Here is a 27396-nt window from a genome sequence, read left to right on the forward strand (position 1 = left end):
AGTAATTAGGAGTAAAAAAAAAAAAAAAAAAAAAAAAACCCACACAACTCAGTCTTACTTTGATGGAGCTTCTGGGTACGAAAGCTAGAGAGATGCTGACCATTAGTCAAACTTATTAACAGAGAGAATTCCTTCTGCATAAGTGTTTAATTGTGGTGTTCAGGTAGAGCAGTCTTGCAAACAGTGGGACACTGAGTTGAGAGATCAGGAGGTAAAGCTTTAGCATTATCTGTCTGGAGTTTCTCAGGAAAGCCCTCGTATAGACATGGACAACCACTGAGAGCTGCAGTAAGATGAGAGGATCATGGAGGAAGCTCTAGTACCTGCTACTCAAAATCTAGTCCACCAGTGGGCTGCCCACCCACTGACCGCAAATTATTAGAGCAGTCTAACTGAAGAAGTTGCTTCAGAAGGTAACCAGCTGTGTCACCAAGCACATTGTTTACCTTAGCTGGCTTTATTTTATTTCATGTTAGTTACAGCTGGACACAATATCTTTGTTTTATTTATTTATTTATTTTAATGTGGTGCTGAAGATCAAACCCAGTGCCTCATGCATGTGAGGCAAGTGCTCAACGACAGAGCTACAACTCGAGCCCTATTTTTTAATCCTAGAAGACTTTTTCATGAAGGAATCATTGAATTATTAGGCAGAGTGACCCCACTTCTTGTCCCAGATCACCTCTTTTAGTATCGCTTATGGAGAGAACACGAGCCTTTAAGCTTTGGGCTTAATGACTGAGAAGGAATAGTATGAAAAGAAGAAAAGGAAATCAAGGTAATTAAAGGAGGAGTGGTCATCATAGCCCAAGGAGGTCAGAGACCATGGAAGACTCAATAGCAATTATTGGATTTGGCCATTAGAGAGTCATCAGTTATATTTTTAGAAATTTTGCCATCTGCTTACTTTTCTACTTCCTCAAATTTATACTCTTGCCGTGTATTCCAAGGATGCTGTGACTCTATATCTGGAGTATTCTTGGGTTGAGTCTTCATTTTACCTATGTCTTCTATCTCTGGGCTGATCTGAAGTTACTGATCACTCCTTCCTTCCTGATGAACGCCTTCCTCTGCAATACCGACCTGGGTTTTCTCTTGACACCCCATCTGTGTCTCTCAGTCCATCCCTTCTATACACACTACATTGCTTCATCTACACCCATTTCTTTAATTACAGCTGGTACCAATTTCCAAACCCGAACCCAGCCCACATTTCTCTCCTGAGCTTTGGAGCAGTCCAGCAGCCTACTGGGCATCTGTATTTGGATGCCTCCAGTCTCTTCAAATTATGTCCAAAGCTGAACCTGAATTCTCCCTTCTAGTCTTCCCTGTAATCTCCTTCTTCTTTCTAAGTCCCATACTTAGTATTAAAATCCACCCAGATGCCACACTACTGACAAGGGCAGGGTCCTTGCATTCTTCTTTCTTCCGTATCCACTTAGTTTTTTATTTCACCTCGAAATGATGCTTTGTGTCTGTCACCATCTTTATCCCTACCCCCTGTGTCGAGGTCACCACCATCTCTCATGTGGATGACTGAATTATCCTTCGACTGGCCTCCCTTTCTCAGGGGTGACCTGTCTCCTGCCCTTTCCATGCTAGAGCTGGGGCACCAGTGGCTTGTGGAATTCTTTGCTTGTCCCTCCAGCTTCAGGGCTGTGCTCTTCTGGGCATTTGGGTCAGATCATTTTCATTTTTTTGTTTTTGTTTTTGTTTTCCAGTTCTTAATCACGACAGATTTTCTTTCTATACCTTTACCTGCTCATGCACCTGCCTAGGACCCATTGATATCTTGGGGATCTGAGTTATGAGGACTTCCTCCATGGTCTCCCAGCATTCTGCCTTCTCCATGTCAGAATTTCTTTTCCACATTGTTTTGCAACTTCTCATTTTTGTGTATGAGTCAATGCCTTCCTCTGCATTTTAAGCTCCCAGAGAACAGGGACTGTGTCTACTTGGTACATCCTTACTCTCAGGCTCCTTGCACAGTGCCTAGAACAATGCAAACATAATATCCAGTCCCTGGTTTCTTAAATGAATGCTCTTCAAAGTATTTTCACACCCATGCTCTCAGTGGGGGTAAAGTTGAATAATTTAAAGAGGGTTTTAGTGAAACATGAGCTGTCCATGGATTAGAAGATTAAATTATTTGAGTTGTTTTTGTACAACTAGGAGGAAGGAGAAGTTAGAGTAAGGAAAGCTGGTAGAGAAACTCAGAAGCATTTAATTCCACCTCATAGAACAAAAAGCAAGAGGGGTTGTTGTTGTTGTTGTTTTTATGTAGATTGCCATATCTTTAATTTTGTCTTCTAATAAGTGGAAGCCTGTAAGGTGTGATCATGCATTTACTTTAATATTTAAAGGTATCAGGTTGTTCATCTTTTAGGAATTTTTTTTTCTCTTAGATAACATGATTTCACATTTTTTTCTTGGCTCAATTAATTTGTTTTTTTGAGATGGGCTTACAAAATTATAGCTTATCTATTTTTTTTAAAGAAAGAATGAAAAAGAGAAAAAAGAAAACTTGAGGTGAATATTTAAAAATTTTTAATTTGTAATTTAAAAGAAGAGGTAAACACCAAAATAAATAAATAAAGGAAAGGACAATCAATAAGAGGAGATATAAGTTAAGAAAACCTACATGAGGTGAACTGCTTTGAGGGCAAAATTAACTCTATCCAGAAGTCAAGGACATGGCTTAAGGCAATAAGATATTGCTTGATTTGTTTTAGTTCTTCTCAAATAGAACTTCCAAAAGCCGAAGAAGCCACGATTTGAGATAGATTTTATAGTGGACGTATTGGAAGTGCGGGTTGAATCAAATGCCATCTCGGCCCATTGCAAAATGTATCTTATTTTGAAACCCTGAAAGAGATTGTTCACAGTTCTATTTCAGGAAGGGATGATTTAGATGCCTCCATGGAGATGTATGTTGCAGTATATTTTTAATACGGAAGGCCATTTTTCTTCAACAAACAATTTCAAATCCCCTTAACAAATTTAAAATATATTCATTTGGATCTCTGTAAAATATGGAAGATTGATGCTTGGCTCAGAACATCTTAAGGAGAAGACACCTTAGCTATCTGGCCCTGCAATACAAGAATATTAACATAGACTGAGAGAATGATTAATATTGACCAGCCAGTGTCATATTCTAACACGCCTGTGAGATGAATAAGCTCAAAAATACATCCCAGATAACTAAATAAGTTGATCCATTGAGAGGAGTTGTTGTGGACATATTGACCATAATTAACTAATGGGCTTATAGGTCATCCTGTGGTTTCTGGGTATGAGAAGTGCATGATCAATTTATATGAGGACTTTTGCCATCTTGTTAGTGATGGACGAAGACTTGCAAAAGTCTCATCTAATAGTGGTGAGAGCTTATGCTGGTATTTAGATTAAACAGGAACTCCAGAGCTGTTTCATGTAATTTAGAATGAAATTTGTTCTAAGTCTGTTTCTATCTGCTCTGATGCACATGACAGATGGCCTTGCTGGTGTAGTTATGGCTGATGGTATATTAACAAAGGCTGTCAGACCTTTAATTGCTGCTGTGTGTAGTTTTCTGTTTAATGACATATATGTCATCATCAGAGTGAAAAGAGTCATTCCTCCTATTAGATGAAGAGATTCTAACCCTTATCTAGTAAAGAAAGAGCTGAGAGAGAGAGAGAGAGAGCACACTTGGTTTTTGGAATTTGGGGATCCTGGAGATTATCTGGTATACTAGATAGATGGAGGAAAAATGTGCCTAAAAATGACAGTGAATGTTTTTTGTTCATTCTGGACACAGGATAAGAATCTACCCCAACTTCACACCTGCTGCTCAGCTCTTTTTTATTTGGGAGTTGTTCTTTATTTTGTGGTTTCTGTGTAATTATTTCACTGGTTTTTCTGAGTGAGCCCGATAAATAATGTTGATGTTCTGCCTGGTTTGGGATGTTTGGTTCAGAGACTGAGACACAAGAAGAGCATGTATCGGATCCTATACAAAGTACAGGCATTGTCCACATATCTGCCCTCATCTTGTCCACCTGCTTGCTGTCACATACAATGGGGAAGAAAATGGGGACTTAAAACTTTCCAAAGAAAAAAAAAATCTGCTTGCTGGCTCGGTTTTCCTTGCCACAGAGATGGTTTTCCTTTTCGTCTTTTCCCATGAACCAGAATCCTTCTTGGAGCTGGGAGAGCCACAGCTGAGGAAAATGTGTGTGGCTCTCAGTGTACCCTGGTGCCATTTGAGGAGTGAGAGAAGTAGATGAGGTTTCTCTCTAGCGACAGAGAAACCCCAAGGAAAATCTAGGCAACTTAGTACAGCCTGTTGTCTCTCACCTCCAATTAAATTTTCATTGTTTTTGATCACTCTTTCTTTCAAAACGGATCTTGGAATCAAATATCTCATAAATCATTTACCAAATGCAAGTTAAAGATAATGTAGGACTTAAGCAGAATGAAATGTTCTTTACTTTTCAAACTTCCCTCTGAGTTAAAACAAGGTTGATCTTGACACCATGGTGGTGGAACTAAAAAATGAAAGTCCTTCCTGTGTTCTTACAGAGTACAGTACAATACACAGCCCTTCAACACCCATTAAAGATTCAGATTCTGATCGATTGCGTCGAGGTTCAGATGGGAAATCGCGTGGACGGGGAAGAAGAAACAATAATCCTTCACCTCCTCCAGATTCTGATCTTGAGGTATGTCATTGCTGACACTCATGTAAATAAATATAGGGCATCCTGTACCTGACTGGATTCTACAGAAACAGCTATGATCAGTATCCAAATGCTTTTGTTATTGCTTTCTTTTTCATATTAACTTTAAAGCAATATTTTCTCTCTTCCATATTAACTATAGGTAGGTTATGCATCCTTTTTCTTTCTTTCTTTCTTTCTTTCTTTCTTTCTTTTTTTTTTTTTTTTTTTGGTGTAGGAGATGGAACCCAAGGCCTTATGCATGGTAGGAAAGCCCTCACCACTGAGCTACATCCCAAGCCCTATACAATTATATATTTCTGTGTTTTCTTTCATAGTAACTATATGGTAAAGCATTTATTTATTTTTGTCTTATGAAATATATAAAAACTATGTCATTATTCTTGAACAAGATTCTGTTGTACTATTCAGTACCATTGCCATTTCTATTAAATAAGTGGCAGACTAAAAATGCTTAATAAAGTTCACTTTGAAATTGAAGACCTACTTGTGTATATTGAGAAAGGAAAGCCTGGAATATTTCTAAACTGAAATGGTAATCACCTTCTGAGACATGTTTTGGTATAGTTCAAAAGCAGGAAGGATTAAGTAAGAACTGAAAGGGTGGTAGATTTCATAGCCTTGAATCCACTGCAATTAAGTTTCTGCTTTTGCCAAAGTGAAATCTGATGGTGGAAAACATGATTATTTTGGCTGAAAAGATGAAAAATTTTCCAGCAACATCTATGTGCATGAATATGTACTGGTATGAGTAGGACTGGGAAGAAGAGAAGCAGACTTGGGAGGTTTTTCATGGTGTCTCAAAGACCTTTTTGAAACTAATTCCTCCAAATCCAATTCAAAATACCCCAAAAGGGTGTCCAAGAGTATGAGTGGTCTGTCTGCTAACGTTGTTAAATATCTACAATCTGAGGGCAAAAAAAAAAAAAAAAAAAAAAAAAAAATCCCAGCCACAAAAATATACAGCCATCCCTTGGCAGTCATAGAATTGGTTCCAGAACGTTTCTGCAAGTGACAGAATCCACAGATGTTCAGATCCCTCATATAAAATGGCAGCGTTTTTGCATGAGACCTGTATGCATCCTCCTGAACACTAGTCTAAGTCCTCTCTGGATTACTTATAATACCTGATACAATGCAGACTATGAAAATGATTGCTATCTTACATTATTTAGGGAATAATAAACCAGAAAAAAAGTCTACCTGTTCAGCACAGATGAAATTTCTTTTTCCAAGTATTTTCTGTTCTTATTTGAATAACTTGTGGATTCAAAGGGTCAATAATATATTCCATCACTTTGATAACTGCCCAATAGTTGACACAAGGTGGATAAATGAAAAGTTTCAGTTTTTTTTGGCTTGATAAGAATGAAACACAAGATTAGTTATTTAACACTTCTTAATGAACAAAGATAACAAAAAAGATAAATTGAGTGATTTTTAATGGATTGTCTTCTGTCTCAGAAGTTAAGAACAAACCTTATAGTTCATTTTTTGTTGGGGATTCTACTACAAAAGGAAAAGAAAATACATTACTCTTCCCCTATGTGAGATTGATATTGCCAGTCCAATTGTCCTCCTATACCTCATCTGAGACAATATCTGGGGAAGAAGAAAAAAGTCTGCAAGATGCTCTTTGGAACAGTTATGTCTTAAAAACAAGTAAATTCTGATTTCTCATTTTTCTCCCATTTTAAGACTACATTTTTATGTTGAAGTTAACTGGATGACAGTTTTCTCAACCAATGGCAGACACATTGATTTGGTTCTTCCTTTGTAGAGAGTGTTCATCTGGGACTTGGATGAGACAATCATTGTTTTCCATTCCTTGCTTACGGGGTCCTACGCCAACAGATATGGAAGGGTGAGTACCAACGGGCATCCATTTTTAAATTTCTTTGGAATAAATATGCCTAGAATTTATTTTGTTGTCCAAATAAGCAAAATTTAAATTGATGTCATAAATTCAAAATATAAAAAGGAAAATAACTTATTGCTATAGTCAAATATACAAGTAAGTCAGAAACACATAAAGGAACCAAAACAGATTATTTTCACAACTTATAGATAGACGTTATGCTATTAAACTCATGCTTATTTCAGGCCCAGTGAATAAACATGATTGAATGTTATCTACAATACATAGGTGACATAGAAAGATATTTTTGTGTTGTATTTTTTATTTGCCTTGTCCTTTAATTCCAAAGACATTAATGGAGTATATATTTCACTTGCTCTTATCTTCAGTGATGAGCAGAATTGGTATTTAACTTTTAAAATGCCTGTTATGTATGTCTTTACATGTCCATTGCTATTGGAGCTAAATGTATTTGAATGGTATGCATGTTTAGCAGTAGACTAATACATCCATGTTAGAGCTGTAGTATTTATCTTGGTATTGTAGGTAAAGAAGAATATTACAGACCACCTCTTATGAGTAGATCATCTATTTCAATGTATTCTATATTTGGTTTTCTCAAAACCTAAAAATTACTTTTTAGTATATTGCCTATTGGTTTTATAAATATTTCCCATGAAAAACTCAAGTTATTTAAATTGACTACAGTTAATTCCTGAAATTCTCCTGGAAATGATATTTCTAGTTTTTTAATCTTTAAATAAATATTATTAAGTCTTAGATCCTTGAAGCTATTGCTTTAGAGCCTTAGAAACTGAGTTCTTACATCTTGATGACTCCAGAGTTTTATCAGAATTAAATATTAAAATTGATACCCATAAATGGATTTGTTCTCATTACAAATAGGCCAAGTATTCTTTCTTTCCATAGATATTTATTTCAATAAATATACATTGAGTCCTGTTGTGGAACTATTATGCAATCTGGAGGTGAAGGTATGGATATGATCACTTTAGCTTAACAATCCAGCTTTCCTAATCCTAAAGTCACACTTAATCACAAAAAGGCTAGAAGCACATATGTGTACACACATGCACAAAAAAAACAAGGATATTACATCATTTGAATTTCTATTTAGACATATCTATAAAACGCAGTATGTCCCATCTTATTGTTAAGTAAATTCTCTATGAGAAGAAGATAATTAACAAATAAAAGTTCATAGAATCATTAAAAAAAAGTTTTGTGTGGCCAGCACACAATGAGGATTCAGTAAACATGAGTTGTGTTGTTGTCTGTTTTGTTATATCTTCTATCAATACTACTGTTAAACCTATTTCTATAAAAATTGTTACCTAAAAATTTATTAAACACTGAACTATCAACATGCCTTGAATATCTTCTCAACTGAGCCATTATGTCACTTCAGCTAACTCCTAAAGAAGAAAGCTGGTGACTGGAATTCACACAAAAGTGTGTGTGTGTGTGTGTGTGTGTGTGTGTGTGTGTGTGTGAGAGAGAGAGAGAGAGAGAGAGAGAGAGAGAGAGAGAGAGAGAGAATATATAAAATTTGAATTTGTTTTCATGTTTAAGTATCAACCATAAGTATTTTAGGGCTTTACCAAATAGTATTTGGTTTGCTTATTTAACTTTCTCATACTAGGGCATATCATATTTCTCATATAATCCTCAAAGTCAACCTTATATATTCTTTAAAGTATGGGTGATCAGAATTATTTAATTTTAAGTTTACTCTTTGTTGATAAGTTGAGGAGGCTGAGGGGAAACTTAAAGAAGCCTGTTTTGAGGAAGATCTTCCTGAGGGTGACTTTGGGCCTGAGCTCTGCATGTGGCCATCTGGAGAAAGCCTTCTAAACAGAGGAAACAGCCAGTGGAGACAGGACAGGATTTGCTGTTTGACAGACAGTGAGGCCCCATGTGACTGAGCTCAGTGATGAAGACAGAGCCTCAGTAGAGATGTGGTTGGGGATGAGGACAGGTTCCAAACAGCCTCCCAGCCATACTTAGGAAGGCTGATCTCACCACATGCCACAGGAAGTCAGCAGAGAACTTCAAGGGGGAGGTGAGCTCAGAGTTACAATTTTAGAGTACTTAGCAAATTGTGGAGAATTAATGGCAGGGAAAGAAAAATAGGAATCTCAATAGGAAGCTTTAGCAGGGATCAGAATCGTTAGCGGTAGAATTAGAAAAGATGGGATCCTGGATTATTTTGCAAAGAGAGAATAGAATTCAGAAATGATTTGGATTGGAGTTGTGAGTAGTTAAGTAACAGAGAAAGTGAAATATAATTCCCAGGTTTTGTCCTGAGCACCTGTGAAAATAGTCATGTATTTGTCGAGATGGGGAAGAACCAATTTGGAGAAAAAATGTAAAGTTTAGCCGTTGGTCAAGTTTGAGATGCCTGTTAGATGCCTATTGGGATAAGGCAAGGAGGAAGTTGTGAGGTGAGCCTGGGGCACCCAGAAGGACTGATCTGGGAAGGAGATGCCAAATTAAGGCTCAGCAGTGCCCAGTTTTGGGGTCAGAAGCTCCCTAGGGTGCTGGCTTGATTTCCTCCTACACATTTATTGAGCATTGCCTCTGTGCTGGATACTGTGGCCGACTTGCTATCTCATCACCTGGAGGTATCCCTTCTTGTCAGGGTGACTAGAAGATGCATTACTGAGGATGTCAAGTCATAACCAGAGCATGCAAGAGAGCTTACTCAATGTTCTCACTAGAGATCATTAGAGTTGATCTGAATTTGCTCTCACTTCTCATCAAGCCTTGTAAAAATATGTGGTTCAACAAGGATACGCCCTAGCAATAACAACTAAGCTGATCCGAAGGTCTTGCACCACTTTTGTTCCCCTAAAGTCTAAAAGCAGTTCAATGGCAAGACGGTATTTTAGTTGTGTTATTGAGCATTGTCAAGGAAGCATGTGGCTTCCTACAGACACACAAAGAAATGAATGCCCGACAATGCGGTAGCTGTTCTGTCACTATGGAAACCAGATACTTGAGAAGAAGCTTAGTCACAGTAGCTTAGGCAACTCAATGAGTGGGCCATTCAGTAAGGGGATACAGGATCTGGTTGATATAATGCAAAATTAGAGCATGTTACAGCAATATGTACCAAAAAAGAAAAAAAAAAGTAAGGGAATGTCCCACCTTCCATGTAATCCTAGCTGTGGGAAGAAGGCATGTTGGGTGTTACAAGAACTGTTGTTTTATAACAAAGGCAATGAGAACAAAAAGAGGGTGCTGGAGACTATACAGCTATGGCTAAGGAGGAGGAAAGAAACAATATGGTAGCAGGAAAGTAAGTCTCTGGTTGCTACTATTAATTTGGATGCTGTTAGTAACGTCTCTCCTAGCTGTCATTTTTTAAAAATATATTTTAAAAAGTTACTTTTAAACTCAATCTGAATTTCTGAATTTCACTAAGGAAAATTAATCTCGGTTTTTATTGATTGGTCTCTAAAATAGATATTATAATCCAATTGTTAATATCATAGTACCTACCCCAGACTTATATTTTAAAATAAACATTGTGATGATAACTCAAATTTAATTCCCCCTCTCAAGTTGGTTATGAACTCCCAATTTTACCCCAAATACAGATTGCAGAATCACATTGGTTATACTTCCACATTTTTACATAATGCCCTATTAGTAACTGTTGTATTCTGCTTGATTCTAATGTATGAAATATGATATGTCATGAGCTTTGTAATGTTTTGAACAACCAATAAAAAAATAATAATAATTCCCCCTCTCATGGTAGGACCTCTTAAGATATCTACACCAGTGGCTTGGGTGTTCCCACACTTTCTGTTTCTTGTTATTTAGCTAGCACTTGTATCTTACAGGGATGTGGGCTAGAATGAATCTTAAGTGTATGAGCCTCCTCATTTTACATAAAAAACAAAACATGAATACTTTAAACAGCATAAAGCTTAGTATGCATAATTGTGGGACCTATTAAAAATTCCCTAAATGCCCAGAACTCATTTAATTCAGCATTCTTGCTCTTAAACTGATACAGTCAAAGGCGTTTTACAGACTTGGAATTGGGAGAGGTTAGGGACCCAATGTAGAAAGCATGTTCAGACCATGTCAGGCATGTGATAAGTATTCAGCAAGTACTGGATATATTTGAATGTAGGTGAGACTTGACTGTTAAAAATATATTTGAATGTGGGCATGGTGGTCAGTGAGTAATTAGGTGGCAGTGTCCTCAAATATGTGGATTTACAGTATGTGAAGTGCCCCAAGAGCTGAAAAGCCAATAACTTAGAACTGAATTTAGATCTACTTGAATTCAAATGGTGCTCACCCATCGCTTTTCAGCTCTTGACCTTGGGCAAACTATTCTTGCTGAGTCTCGATCCACCTTTTCATCCATAAAGCCATTTGTTTGACATGTAGAGTTGTTGTAAGAATTGAAGCATAGTGGCTTATGAATGGTGACAACCAATAGTAAGACAAGCATGAGTGGACTGATGCCCTTGTGGCTGCTCTTTGATTTATTTTTTTTTAATAATCTGCCAGGCTTCTAAGGGATCTCGATCTTCAGAGTATGAGTTTACATGGTGTAAACCTCCCTGGTGAGTGTGATCATTCAGCGCATTGAGGAAAGGAGAATTTCAGAGCGGTTATCTAGCCCATTTCATCCGAACACTCCAGTTAACCCGAAAGACTGTTGTTCCTATTTCATAGGGGGCAACACTAATCTCAGATCTTTTAAGGATAGGCCTCTCAACAAGGGGTAGGGAGAATGCCAAACCCTTAGCATGACATAGTACAGCAGGACACCTAGCGTCCTATTGGGTTGTACGAGGTTTGGCTACTAAAATAGTGTGATCTCTCTTTTTTGGAATCTCTAGATCAGGGGTTGGCACTCTCTTTGTAGAGGGTCATAGAATGAATATTTTAGGCTTGTGGGCCATATGCCTGTCATCACTTCTCAGCTTTGCTCTCATACTGCCAAAGCACCTATGGATGGCACATAAATAAATAAATGTGGCTGGATTCCAATAACATTTGACTTATAGTTCCCAGATTTGAGTTTAATATAGTTTTCATGTCTTTTGAAATATTATTTTCTCTTGATTTTAAAAGTCTAGATCAAAGATTGACAGGTCCTGCCCCAAAGGACAAATCTGGCTTATGGCCTGCCTTTATGGGGCCTTTCAGCTAAGAATGTTGTTTGCATTTTTAAAAAATAAACAAAACCAAAAGGAAAATGTTAGACTGTGTAAGGCCCACAAAGCCTAAAATCCTTATTGTCCTTAGAGAGGTTGCCCCTGTTCTATCATGCTCTGAGTTTCTTGGTGATTCCCTTTATTCTGCCTTCAGGCACAGAGACAATTAAATGACAGCAACATTGTAGCTGATAAAACTGTGTACTCAATGCCAATGTCACCTCTATGCATCTGGAATTCCAAGGAAGCACAAGTCAGCACATGAATTCATTAGGGCAGATGCAACAGCCACAGCAAATAGGCCTGAGTGGCTCAAACACAGTGGAGCTGCATCATTTTCTCTTTTTACAGCCTAGAGTGGATATTCCAGGTGAATTGCTTTGGACAGGGATCCATGGTACGGATATATTGGTTGTGCCGTCTTTACAATATAAATATAGCTTTCAAGAGTCCTGATGATCATTGCCATCATCTGATCCAAAAGGAGAAAAGTCAGGGCAACATGAATGAGAGGTGTTATGGGACAGTCTGAGAAGGGGCACACACCTCTGCCCATGACATTGACCTTGGCCACACATTTCAGTACCAAAGAAGCTGGGAAATATGGCCTTGCTGTATGCCAAGGAAGAAAGAGAGAATGGGTTTTAGTGAATAGGAAGGAGTCACAGGATTAATTCTCAAATTTTCCATCAATGGATAAAACCCAAATCACGCTCTGAGCAACACTGGCAGCTCTAGCCATCCCAGCAGACCAGTGCCCAAAGCTCTGTGGCCATGGGGCTCCAGAATGATGAGTGGCCAAGGTAGTCCCACAGAGTGGTACCCTGACTTCATTTTGTATATGCTAAACTAAATCAAACAATGAGATAACTTATGGTTCAACATACAACTCCTGGGTACTGTGGAATGACATAGACTCTAAACTCTCAAACCAACAACAACAACAACAAAAAATCATTCCTGAACATTAGAGGGATCTGTAGCTCAATAAGCCTTTTTATCCATTCCTTTGCCCCTATTCTGAAGTTCACTCTCTGCCACTTTCATTGCCAGCTCCTTCCTCCTAACCACCACTAACAGAACTGTATGTTCTTGCTGCCTTATTGAGTAAAGCCTTATTTTTCTTACTCATGAATGTCAAAAGGAAAGATTGAAGGAACAGAAATCCTCCCAGCCTCCCATCCACCATGCTGCCAAGCCATCAGCAGCTTCAGACCTCCCTTGCTGTGTGGCCTTGGGAAAAGTATCTCTGCCTCATTTCTGCTGTTGTAATCTTTCCATCTATGATATGGAGGCAATTGCAGGGTGGTTAGGAGAACCGTCATTGTGAAGCACCTAGAAATAGACTCATGGACATTCCCTAAGTAAGAACTATTATATTATTGCTTACTCTGGGAGTTCAGAGGAGGGAGGGAGCAATTGTGCATATTTTGTTTTTTTGAACAACAGGAGAAAGTAGACAAATCATTTCAAGAAGGGTCAATCCCTATCAAGTATTGGAGTATAAAGATTTGGAGAAAATAAATATAAAATATGTGGAAGTGGTAGTTAAAATATTGCCCCTTTGTTCAACTTTTACAGTTTATACTGCTCTCTCAGATTTCTTATTCAGTTAGTTTCTTATTTTTTTTCAATGAGGAGACTTTGGCTCAGGAAAACTAAATTATTCACTCAAAGAAGCACATCTATTAACTGGCAGTACTAGGAATCAAGTCTAATCTTCTAATTGGTCCATTGCCCTCAAAGAAGGGCTGTATACAGCATTGAGTGTCAGGACTTTGTGCTGTAGGCATGGGGATGCCATGAACAATATTCAACAGCAGAGTGACATGATCAGAGTACACAGTTGGGGAGATTATCTGATGGCAAAGAAAATTATTGTGCAGTACGCCCAGTAGGAAATAATAAAGGCCTAAAGAGTGGCTGTAATACTAGAATGGGGGGAGATAGGTGAGTGGTTACAAATGAAATCTTGATAGGTCTTTGGGTTGGATTTAGCTGTTCAGCCTTTCCTTTGGCACCGCCTGGGCCCCTATGTGTTGAGTCCAATTTGGCCAGGTCCACTCTGGCTTTCTTCTTTCTCTTTGTACCATTTTTTTGGCAGCTCTCCCGTGTTTGGGATTCATTGGGGTTTCTCCACAATCAAAATTAATCTTTGGAATGGTGAAGTTCTTTTTCTTAATTCTCTGCTTGGGTATTATTTTCGTGATGTTGAAAGGCAGTCTCTTAAGTAAGGAGAAAATTAGTACAGTCCAGTATCAGATATCTAATCAGTAAAAATTACCTGATTAGCACAACCACAGGTTTTGATTTTTTTTCCCCTCATTCAGGCAATAGTTCAACCACAATTTGTTTTTCACATGCATGCAATTCCTTGTGGTAATTCAGATTATTTTTTAATTTGCATCAGAACTCTCAAAACATTTAAGGCCACCTGTCCAGTGATAGGGACTTATAAACTTGAAAAAAAATGAATATTCTCTTGATATTGTCCTTTTAGAGAAGGTTGATAAGCAGGAGAAAAGGCATCAATGGATTTCTTAGGTCTCACTAAATTATTGAACATATCATCTGAATAACATTTTTAGTAATGTTTTATAAAGGAAATAAACCCTTCAGCATATAATTTTTCCCGTTTCTCAGATAAGGTAGCTAATTTTCAATGCTTATTCTTAATCCTTCCCCTATGAACAACCAATACAGTGCCTTAAAAATAAGCTACTTTTGTATTCAGAGTGCCCATTCCTGTTTTTCAGCTTCTTTTTTTCCCCCCAAACAAAAGATACTGAATAGGGAGAATTTATAAATGACATTCAGGTCCTGTTTGTGGCTGTAATATTAGCATTCTAAGTAAGGAATTGTTTAAGGGACCTATAGTAGGTTCCCCCCGTTTTCATTTGATTGATATTGCCTAATGATTCGTCCTTGATTTGAACATACTTAATGAGATTTTCACATTGAGCAACAAATCCTCATAGCATTACACCTCATTGGGTCACTGCAACTCTAAGTCATTGCTTGCCAACGAAGGCTTAGCTGACTACATAAAATCAGTGCAGGTGGAATTTAGGAAACTTATCATTTATTGCATAAATTAAAAATGTAAGAACCATATCCAGAGGAACTAGTCATACTTCCTGAAATAGTTGAACCATCTTCCAGAAGCAATTTCTAATCTAAGATTAATAAATAGCAATTTTTAAACAAGATATATTCTGCATTGTGATCCAAAATAGTATAGCAATTTCTAGGAGTTTGTGTAGATTTTGATCTTACAGAATTAATAAGATTATGTATTCAAAGAGGAAAGGTACTAAAAACATTTATATATTTTAAATATATTAATAAATTGAAAATGACATTAGGATAATAATTAAAAGGCAAACATTCTCTTTTGGGTTTTAATTTTTGTTTAGTAATAACACCATAGTTACTTTGTAGATCCCAATTACAAATTCCAAATGCTATAAATATCTAAAATTGGAATAGTGACTTAGATATTAAAATAATTATTAAATGTCTGAACTTAATTGAAATTAGTCAATTTTTTTTTCTTAATAATTTGCTTGCTTTATTTTACTGTTAAATTCTTTGGTTTTTCAGTGTAGAAAAATAAAGTGGAAAAAAATAATAGGACAATATATGCAAAGGTGTATAAACCAGAGCTGCAGTAAAAATAGGAACAGTTTTTCTTTTAATGCTTTACTGAGTATATCTAAGCAATAATAAAGAGAAACTGCTTCCTCATCAACATTTTGCTTCTATTTTTAGCTTTTACAATAAAATTGAAATGACTTTTGGACTGTACAAGATCTAATGTAATATCTGGCATTTGTGGCATTATTAAATCAACACTAAAAATCTTGGGTTGTATCCTTTAAAACACAGTTACATAAAAAGTAGAGAACTTTTGTGGTTAGATAAATGGTTAGATTCAAGATTTCTAGAGGAAGGAGAAAAGATATTTTGTTTTTATATTCAGAAAAAAATGTTCTGGATCTGAAAAACCAAAAAGAGATAAATAGGTTTTCCTTCAAGTTTCCATCTCCAAGTCTCAAAGGGCCATGGACACACTGAGCCCAAAGTAGAATTTTTGAGAAAGAAAAATTAAGAAAATCTTTACTGAAGCAACCCCAATTCCATAGAGGTTCATTATTGCCACCATAAATACAGTTCATTGTTTCTTTGAGGCTGATAGCTGAGTGCTGCATCTTTTTTCTCTCAGGTGTTTGTGATTGTTTTGGTCAATTAATAAATCTACTTTTCTCCAGAAGGCTAGACTGTAGTTCTTTTCTGACGATCATGTAGTTATTTTGTGCATTGTGCCAAAATATTATGCAGGTAGAGAGCACCGAGAACGGGAACTCACGGAGCTGACCAAAGCCAAGTGGGAGTAGTTGAGAAAGGACCTTGTCCATGGGTCACTCATGATGCTCCATTGTGGCTGACCATGATAAGACTTTGGCTCTGTTGACTGCAGACAGAATTCAGGGTATAAAAGATGTTTTGCTATCGTGGAGACAAAGCTTCTGACTTTACAGGAAAAATTATGTATACTTATGCAACACCATCGATAGAGTGTTTGACTGCTTTATGTTTTCTTCAAAAGCATTAAAAACTCTCTATTCTGACCTTCTCACCAAGCTTTGCTCCGAGTTGAGTGACCAAAGGACTCTGAGACATGATTTACTTCGGCTGTCGGCGGTAAAATTAGATCATGGCTCCTTTCTCCCTTTCTGGATGTCTATAAGCCACTTGCATGAATGTGTGTACAACATTTAAAAAGTGTAACTTCCTGGGGAGAGGAAGAGAATAGAGGATGAAAACAGACCTCCTTCAAAACAGTTAATATTTACAAAATAGAGAGGATCATATATCCTGTGCAAATACTGGAATTAGCAATGCAGACATAACCGTAATAGTGCTCAACATAAACAAGCACAAAATAATCTCAGCAGTGTAAACTTCAGCTTGGTCACTGAATAAAACAAAAGTATTAGAAGAATGTACCCACCGTCCCTCTTTTCCAAGAACCTGCAAGAATTCACAATGATTTCCTATTGAGTAAGATCCAATGCTAATATGAGGTGGTCTCTGTGTTAAGACTCCATCAAAAGAACTTGTCAGAAGGGTAGTAATAGATAATGTTCAGTATCTTATCCTTCTAGCATAGAATAGTTTAGTTGTGGCTAATGATCATTTAAAAACATTCATAAAGTAATTCAGAAACTTGTACCACCAAAAGGCTCCCTTCTCAAGTTGCACACGCAACACCTCCAGGGTTATGGGGGCTCTGGTACACAAACACAGGCCTGGCTATGCACCCCTCCCCTGCCTGAGTTGCCATTTGTTTTGGCCTGACCCAAATGAGTTGTACAGAAAGTCAGATTTTATATTTATAGAATACCAACATCGTAGCATACTGTAATTCCTACCTTCAGGGAGCTTATGAATTAATAAGAGAGGCTGTTGCTAGGAGATGAATGCATCTTCAACAACAGTCTGTCTTTGGGGTAAAACTGAACAAAGGCTGCTCCAGATCACTGAGAGTGAAACTGCATAATCTCTAGTGGATTAAAACTGCGAAGAAGGAACATGTCTCCCTATTCATGACAAGCATTTCCTAGAAGCTACCATTATTTAACTAGTTGAGAAATTGTTAGTAATAGGAGGTCAAATGATAACACTGGCATTGTGGATGGGGAAAAAAGAAAAATCAGGATCCACAGGAGCCATACAACCAAAAAAAAAAAAAAAAAAAGCCAGAGGCCTCAACGGGGTGCTTCTAGGGTTACAGCTGTTCTTAAATTACATTGAGATTTCTCCTTTGCAGCTGATCAACATTGCAATGTGACACTGACATTCCTAAATGTGTGCAATGAAGATCCTTTGGTTACAATTATAAATATAGGAGTTCCTCTGGATACTTAGAAAAGAATAGTCTATATGATAAAAATGAGTGCAGTTGATAAAGGCAAAGCAGAGACTAACATAGTCTTGGGTATATTCTAAATCCTCACTTAAGTCTGTAAGCAGATAACCCAAGGAGGTCCTAGAATGTTCTCAATGAAAGGGGGTTAGTCTGAGGAACTTCACAAGGCTTTTGTGATTTTGGCTTTTATTTTATTTTATTTTTGCATTTTGAAAGTATGGTTTGGGTGTGCTTTAAATTTTCCAAATTCTTTTAGTCCAAGGTTTCACCACCAAAAAGATAACCATCATGTCTCAGTGACTATTTTCATATATTTTTAGCTTCTTGTAGAAACTCCCAAACATCTACAAAAGTAGATGGAATACTATAATGAAACCCAAGGTAACTTCTCCAACTGTAACAAATATTCAATCCTAGCCAACCTTGTGTCTATATCCCAACCACATCCCGCTTCTGCCTCTCTTTCTCCAGGAATGACTTTTCAAGTCAGATATCAGATGTCATATGCCTTAATTTGTATATATTTCAGCATGTATTTAGGATTCCATTGAAAGTTTTAAAAAAAAACCTAGAAATAACAAATGGTGCTTAGTACTTTAGCCATTTATCAAAATTTATCATTTCTTGCCAGCATTAAATATCTAATAGCTGGGGCTGGGGTTGTAGCTCAGAAGCAGAGTGCTTGCCTAGCATGTATGATGTACTGGGTTCAATCCTTAGCACCACATAAAGGTAAATAAACAAAAAAAGGTGTTGTTTCCATCTATAACAAAACATTTTTTTAAATATCATTTCTTTAATTTTTTAAGTGTTTGCTTCTAATTGTAGTAAAATACCCATAATATAAACTTTACTTTCTTAACCACTTTTTTAAGTACATAATTTGGCAGCATTAAGTATATTCACATTGCTATGCAACCAATCTCCACAACTACTTTTTATTTTCCAAAACTGAAAACCTAATCCATTCACGAATTCCTCATTCTCTTCTACCACACTTTCTGGTAGCCTCTATTCTACTTTTAGCTTCTGAATTTCAGTTATCTCAAGTGGAATTATATAGTATAATCTTAGTCTTTTTGTGACTGGCTTTTTTCACACAGCTGAGTGTCCTCAAGGTTTATCCGTGTTGCAGCATGCATCAGAATTTCCTTCCTTTTAAATGCTACATAATATTCTATTGCACATGCATACCACATTTTGTTTATCCATTCATCCATCAATGAGCGCTTGGTTGCTTCCACCCTTTGGCTGTTGTAGGAGTTCTTTATATGAGCTGGTTATTAACCTCTACAAAGATATGTGATTTGCGTTTCTCCCATTCTGTAGGTTGCCTTTTCACTCAGTTAATTGTGCCCTTTGAGGCACGTTTTTAATTTTGATTAGACAAATTTATCTAGTTTTTTCTTTTGTTGCCTGGACTTTGGATATCATACCCAAGAAGTCATTGCCATATTCAACGTCTTGAAGCTTTTCCCTTAAGAGATTTAGAGTTAAGCTCTTGTATTTAGGTCTTTGATTTATTTTGAGATAACTTTTATGCCTGACATAAGGTTAAAATCCAACTTCATTCTTTTTCATATGAATATTCAGCTCCCTGAATGCCATTTCCCCATTGAATGGTCTTGATCCCGTTGTCAAAAATCATGTGACCATATATATGGAGTTTGCTTCTGGTCTTTCGTTTCTATTCTGTTGGTCTATACATCTGTGTTTATGCCCAAACCACATGGTCTCATTACTATAGATTTGCGATTTTTGCAGTTGGGAAGTAAGAGACCTCTAACTTTGTTCTTTTTTAAAACTGTTTGGCTATTTAGGATCCATTAAGGTTCCATATAAATTTTAGGATGGATAGGTTTTTTTTCTGGAAAAAAAATTGGACAATTGACAGAGATGCATTAAATCTATAAATCAGTTTGGTAGTATTGACATAAGTCTTACATCTATAAACATGGCATGTCTTTTTTTACTTTCCTGTAGCAATACTTTGAAGTTTTCAGTGAACTAGTCTTTTTTCTCTCCTTTGTTTATTTCTAAGTATTTAATTCTTTTTGTTGTTTGCTATTGTGAATGGAATTGTTTTCTTAGTTTCTTTCCAGTTTGGTCATTGCTGTATATAGAAACAACCTATTTTTGTGTGTTGATCTTTGTCTTTCAGATGTGTTTATTAGTTCTAGCAATTTTATTTTTTGCAAAATCTTTAGATTTGCTACATGTATACAATCATGTCATTGCAAACACATTATTTTACTTCTCCCTTTACAGTTCAATGCCTTTTATTTGTCATTCTTGACTAATTGCTGTGGCAAGGACTTCCAGCACTATGTTAAATAGACATGACAAAAATGGTCTCCTTGTCTTGTTCTTGATCTTAGATGGAGCTCGTTTAGACTGTCACCATTGACTACAGTGCTAGCTATGAGTTTTACATACATGACATGTGTTATGTTGGGGGTAGATTCTACCTGTTCCTGTTCATGGAGCATTTTACTCCAATGAATTTGTTGGTTTATTTATAGTTATATTTCATATTTCTCTGGTGATTTCCAATTTGTAGATTCTCATTTAGTTTTTTTTCACCCCTTTTAATTGAGTGTTTCCCTGGAAGTAGTCAGGCATCCATCCTTAAGTCTGGATTCTCTTGACTGCATCCCTGTTCCGTATTTAACATGTTCCTTCTTCCCCTGTGTTTCCTACAAACCAGTAGCTAGATCTAGAAGTTTAATCAGATTCGGGTTCCTTATTCTTTTTTCTTTCTCTTTTTTCCCTTTTTCTCTTATTCTTTTTTTTTCATTACAACTTCATAGATGGGGTATATTCTTCCAATAAGAAATGAATATTACATTTTTTTTAATCTTCAATTTTCTGGTTGGACAGCCTCCTCTAGCAGTCCATTATGGGATGTTCTTCTTTATCCTATACATCCTTTCTCTTTAGCTCAAAGACAGTAAATTAAGAAGAAGAAAATGCAGAAGTTAGGGGAGTTTTTTAAGCCATAAGGTCTTTAATTCAAACGAGTCAAGTTTGTGTAGATTCTTCTACCAGAAGTTAAAGGAGTAACAGTTTCTATTGCGGATAATTAGCACAGAGCTGTTTCTGATGAAACAAAATTTTAAGAGGATTCAACATTCATTTTCTTAATTTTGAGACTTTTCTCAAATGCCTCCCTTCCTTGAATCGCCATACAGTGTTTTTGCATATCCTTGAATGGAGGCTTCAAGTCACCTCAGGCAGAGATGGGTGTCTTCGGTGGCTCTTGATGAACAATCTGACAGGTGCAACATTCCTTGATTTTCTTTGTACCAGCATAGTGAATTTCAGTTTACCGACCATCATATCAAGTCAGGGAGCAAATGTGAATTAATCTAAAGGTATACCTGGTGGCTAATTTTAAAGGTAGATTCAACTGTCCTACTTGCAGCTTGAGTCTAGCCATAGGCATTTTCTCTATAGGTAGCTTTCTTGAAAGTCTCAGTGTAAGAATAAATATTCAGCAGACATCTATGTATAATCTAATGTACTCATCTTGACTTGAAATTAATTATTGACATTAGGGAGAAATGCTAATGCTCCCATCAGAGAGTCAAGGAATAGAGTAACTTTCATGTGTAAACAATTAGATGCTCAATTAGTGGAAGATCTTTTTTGCTTTTAAGTAATTAAAAAAAAGATTTCAAACCCATATCCTCTTCATGAAGCATGCTCAGTCCATATTGCATGTAACTCACCTTGAGTGGACAGAACAGTAGATGTAGTTTGTCCCTAAACTGACACAGGGAGACTCCACTGCTCCTTCTTGTTATGGTTGCTGTTAGTTTCATATTACATTGATATTCATTTTTTTCCTTTTGTTAATACCAGGGCATTTTACCACTGAGTTACATCCCTAGTCCTTCTTATTATTTTTTTTCTTTTTTGAGACAAGGGTCTCACTAAGTTGCTGAAGCTGGCTTTGAATTTGCAATCAACTTGCCTCAGCTTCTGAAGTTGCTGGAATTATAGGCATCGACCAACTGCACCCAGCTTCACTGATATTTTTAAAGGGCTCCCACAAATTTATCCCTCGGCCCTACCACAAACAAGACCTCTCTAAAATAATATGATGTTAAAGTACAGGATCATTTTTTGAGCACTGAAAATTTCAAAGACTGTATATTGAAGGTACTAAACCTGGAATGCACATCAATGATTATCTGTATAGTCATGTATCACTACCAGCCCTTTGTTAGTAAATTTGGGCAGGTCAAGATTTTGCCACGACCTATTTTTCTCAGTTATTTGTTAATTTTGAGTGTAAGCGGTGGATTTGGGCTTTGCTTAAGTTCTTACTCAGAGTTTCACCTTTAATGATCACACATTACATGATCAAAGTGATCATACTACTTGGCTATCAAGTGACTGGTTTTTTTGAAAAACACTTCTAGATTTCATTTGAATTGGTATAGTGTCTGGATCCCATTTGAATGGCATTCCCACTACTCAGTTTCTAGATCTTTAGACTATGGGGCACTTTTTGTCTAGAGGGGGGGTCATCTTTCCTGGAGGTGAGAACCAACTCTCTTAGCAAGAAGATTAGTTGCCATAAGGAGAACCAATGGCATTCCCCTGTTAGGACTGGTCATGCTACATGGTCCCAGCATAGCTTCCACCTCAGTCAGCTTTACTGATCCCATTACCCCACCTCAGGGCATGCCCCAAAGACCTCACAGTATGCCTACCTCTAGGTGTACTCCACTTCACAATAGTGCCACCCTGAACTTCCTTCTAATGAAAGTTGGAAAATGTGCTTTCTCAGGGTGACCGTCTGAACATTAGAAGACACAGTATTGATGCATCTCTTGCATTCATGGCCTGGAGTCCTGTGTCTGGATTATTCCGCATGACTACTGTTGCAATAGTCATGGGAGAAATGACTGCAGTAGTATGAGTGGCATTTTATAATCCGACAGGCACTAGTTCAGAATTTTGTATGTACTGCCAAATTCAATCTCACAAATAAAACCAATTTATTCCCATTTTACAGGCAAGGGTCTTGAGGCCCAGAGGTTGAGTAACTTATCCTGACCACCATCACAAACAGCTAGTCAATGGCAAAGCAAGAATCCCAGTCTAGACTCGGTGACTGCAGAGCCTGTGCTGGGATCCAGAGAGTCTGAGATGTTGGCGTTCTTCTGCCCTGTATGCAGAAGTTCTTTGCCCTCGAATTATGACCACAGGGTCTCCTTTAACTTCTGTGACATGTAGCAAAAGAGTGCCCCACTCACATGCCTTTTGTTGGGGCCAGCTTTAGACCTAGTTCACTGTGAGGATGAGCTGGCTAACCTTTTCATGAGCTCTGTGCACCAGACAGTTTCATTACTTGTCATCCTAGACAATTCCTGATATAAGCAAGGAACCAAAGGCAGGGGCCACTGTGCCTTTATCTGGTGTGAGAATCCTGGTGAATCAAGTATCTGAAGCACTATGGATTGTTCTTGCAAAAAAGTCTATTTTTAGTGATTTAAGTATATCAAACATGGGCCATCTATAAAACAAAGCAGGGAAGCAAGAGGCAGGCAATACCCCAGTCCTTGGATGATCTAGCACCTACCTGCATTTCCAGACACCTCATTTCTTCCATCTACTTCAAAACTGACTATATATTTTCAACATGTAAATTTAAGGGAAACATACATAAATCTCCCTAGAGACTATATTTAGTGGCATTTCAGTATCCCTGTGTACTACTTTTGTCTAGAAAAATTTTGGAAACATTTTTATCTCATGACTGTTGTGTGTAATAGAGTGATCAATCTGAAAAGAAAAAGTTCAGGAAGCAGTTAAATGAATGATAGTGTGGACAGGGATGATGCTGGTGATTTGTGTATAGGATAATAATTTGAGTCTCTGAGTTCTAGAAACACAAGAAAAATATCTTGAGTCAATGGGATAATTACGGACCATTTGATAAAGGATGAAGGCAGAACGATTGTTTAGGCTTAGGTCTACAGACACTAAGCAGATTTCACTGTTATTTAATTTTTCTACATAATATTACTTTCCATTCAGTAGATATAACTTGTTTTTGATGTACTGAAGACAGCCATGGGTATGCCAGCATGGCCATAAGTTCTTTTGCTCTCATGATAGACTTTAAGCAGACATTTGCAATTCTAATATCCACAAAATTTAGAAGCAGAGCTGGATTTCATTCCCAGGGTGGTGTTGGTTCTGTATTGAATTCTGTTTTGCTAAGAAACATAAAATGGGAAGTTTCCAAGGGAAGAATTTCTAGGGCTTAGGACCTGCAGTAAATTTGTAGTTTCCTCATTAAACAAACAACAACAAAAAAAAAAAAAACGATAAAGCTTTTGATTGTATTTTCTCTTTTTGTGCCTCTTCACTATACTATTCAACTTTATCAGAGAACTAAATTTAATAACACATATGGATGAATTTTGCAAAATGTTATAATGTATGCCACTACTGAGTTTAAAAAAATCATAGTATACTGATATTATGCTAATATTATCCACATCATCAAATTAAAAAGGAAGGCTTTATAAGCAGCTATTCTAAGAATAAGCTGCTTTTTAATCAGATAGTCTGCAATAATGAACATGCTTAATACTATGGTCTGTAGATAGGTATATAGGATTCAGATGTCCATCTTTTTCCCCAGGCAAAGAATATATTTTCTTAATTGACCAGAAACACTAGCAACCAACTAAAGGTTTAATTTTATCTTTTTACTTTGTTGAAATTTTTTAAAATACTCTTTATATATTGCTTTTCATGCATTTATTCTCCACCAAACTTTGGGTAAGTCCTCATACCAGGCATTGTCCTGGGTACCAAGGTTGTGGAGAGATGAATGTAAGGATAAGATAAAAATGAGGGTTCATAGTTTAAAAGTTAAAATATTATTGAAATGCTATAGAGAGAAAAGAATTCTAACCAAACAATGCATTCTACACAAAATAGAAATATAAAGTTCCCATTATGTTGTCAGAAAAGTAATAACCACTTTTGAATCCTGCAGTTATTTTTTTAAATATTTTTTTAAAGTTTTAATTGTTATTCTTTTTTAGATGTACTTAACAGGACAGTATATTTTGACATATGTACATGGTGTATAACTCATTTTAATTAGGATCCTGTTCTCATGGTTTTACACGATGTGGAGTTTCTCTGGTGGCTCATTTTTACTGAAGGTGAAAAGAAATAAAATAGTTCCAAACCCAAACAAAAGAAGGATACAGGGATAATCCTGTGCCCTCTTTAGACAAGAGCACAAATAGCTGTGGTACCCAGTGGCTGCTGAGCCCAGCTGGGAAAGATCAGGAGACAGAGGTGCTGAATGGTGGCATGGGGGTGCAGTCTTGGTCAGAGGCCTCAGTATGTTAATGTGGGTATCGTGTGAGGACAGATCCCTTGCCCAAATATCATTAAGGTCTTTAGGTAGGATTTTGCATCAGTCCACTTCACTTTTATAACTATATATTTTAAAATATGGCATATTTAAATATTCAAATTAATATAACATTTATTCATGTTATATTAATTCAAATTTATATATTATTTATATTATAATTAAGATATATTATTTATATTATTAAATAAATTGACATGATACTATAGTTCTATGACATGTTTTAAATATATTATTATAGTACACGATGGTATAATATATATTAGGCTTAAACCTCATCATCTTTTGAAGAATTTCATGATAAAAAGAATAGTTTGGAAAAACCACAAATAGGTCACATATTAGGGAGAAAAGCAAAAGCCAGACATTTATGGTCCTTTGTTACTTGCTGAAATGTTTGGGTATTTCATGAAAGAGGTTGAAATGGGAGTTAGTCAGACCCTGAAAATAGACCCCAGTGAAAGGAGACCATTGATGACATTCACAGAGGAGACCCAAGTCTGGAGTGGGTAATAAAACATGAAAACAAAGAATGGTGGTGAAGAGAAGGGACGCAGGAATTGCAGGTCCAAGTGGCAGAGTGCATGACCAGTTAGATGTGGGAAGAGAGAGAGGCCATGCATGAGACAGCCAGATTTTGGGTTTGGTAGGAGGCCCCTGATCTAAGGAAAGAATACAGTACATTTCCAGAGAAAATAAAATGAACTGGACTTGTCAATCATTGAGTTTCAGCTGCTTTATGGACATCCAAGGAAAAATGTCCCCTGGATGATTGATGTCCAGACCTACAGTCAAGATCTTTGATCTGAGAGAGGGAAGTGGGGTGGTGGGTGAAGCCATGAGTGTGTTTGAGTGGCAACGTGGTCGGAATAGAGTGAGGAATAGAGGAGAGCAGATGCCCAGGAACTGACAGAGGTGATGGATAATCAGATTGGAGGAAGATGTCCAGAAAAGATCATGGACATCCTAGACACTCAGGAGGAGAAATGTCAAGAAGAGAGTAAACAATGCCAAAAAGGGTCAAGTTCAGGAGAGAACAGAAAACGTATGGCGATAAGATTTACTAAAGTGAGGTATAACTTTGAAGTGGAGGCAAAGCTCTAAATTCATTTTCAAGAGTGATACAGCAAAAAAATGTTGTCCTAGAGAAAGTCATTTCATAACTTCAGTCGTGGATTTCGTTATTACAAGATGATTAGTTATTTCAAGAAAAGTAAAATTAAGCCAAAGACATGGCGATTTTCATGCCTAAGTGTTGGTGTGAGAGTGTTTTCTTTTTCTTCTTTTATGCCAAAATAAGCCATCCAGCCATGACTAACTTATTAACTGTTCGATATTAGCTTTTGTCACATTTGACACATTTGAAAATTTTTGAAGGTATTAAAATAGGAAAATGAAATGTAACTGATATGAGAAGAATTCCAGTTGCTAGAAATCTGTGGCCAAGGTTATCTGTCTCCCTTCTGCTAGTTTCTCTCAGGTGAAATAATTAGGGTGTGATGGCTTGGCAGCTCAGCTACCATGCACAAAACCACAGGTGCTGGAACCAAAGTCCCCATCTCTACGTCAATGACTGGGTCTCCCCTGCAGCTCTGCTTTGCAAACTGTAAATTGATCATGAGAGGGCTCTGAAATGCAAAATATCAAAAAGCACTCCACGTAGTGAGTCAAGTCTTATTTTGCCAAACTAAATGTCAGTTGAGGGGGAGGTGGGAAGGGATGGATGGATCATGGTGTAAAATGATTTGTAAAATGATTTTTTTTTAATTTTTACTGTGGATTCTGGTTAAAAGATGTTTGAGAAACACTGGTCTCCACCAGATCCCCTTCCTGTTTTAAAATTCTCTTTCCAGTTAACTGCCAGTTGCACGTTCGATATAGTAAATGTTTCAAATGTTCTGTGGAGCGGCAGGTATTAAAAACTGTTAAGGAATGACTGCTAATAACAAAAGAGAATAACATTAAAAGGTAAATAAGGCCGACATCTGTGTTGTATTTTACCACAGACTGAACAAGCCTTTAAAATTTATTACTATTCCAACCAGCAAGTCATTACTGTAATTTATGAAGAAAAGTTAAAGTAAGCTATATATTAACAAACAATAGAGTAATTCTTTTGATGGCCATATAAATAAGCAACCATATCAAGGAGAAATAATACTTTTTCAAAAGTAACCATCCTATGGCACATAAATTCCATAATTGGCAATTAAATAAATGTGGTGAGTCTCCACCCTTGCCACATAAAAAGATTCATTGGC

At 36.9% G+C, this 27396-nt stretch overlaps 1 protein-coding gene across 11 annotated transcripts in view; it reads left to right on the forward strand.

The window, feature by feature from the left end:
* Eya1 (EYA transcriptional coactivator and phosphatase 1) overlaps nucleotides 1-27396 on the forward strand; it is a 151109-nt gene that overhangs the window by 78860 nt on the left and 44853 nt on the right. For all 11 annotated transcript variants that reach the window (XM_026397289.2, XM_026397298.2, XM_026397292.2 and 8 more), the window contains 2 exons: nucleotides 4567-4706; nucleotides 6505-6588. In XM_026397289.2, coding sequence (XP_026253074.2) covers nucleotides 4567-4706; nucleotides 6505-6588 — 224 coding nt within the window. The remainder of the gene's footprint in view (nucleotides 1-4566; nucleotides 4707-6504; nucleotides 6589-27396) is intronic.

This window comes from Urocitellus parryii, chromosome 7, assembly GCF_045843805.1.
Source record: "Urocitellus parryii isolate mUroPar1 chromosome 7, mUroPar1.hap1, whole genome shotgun sequence".
Lineage (NCBI taxonomy): Eukaryota > Metazoa > Chordata > Mammalia > Rodentia > Sciuridae > Urocitellus > Urocitellus parryii.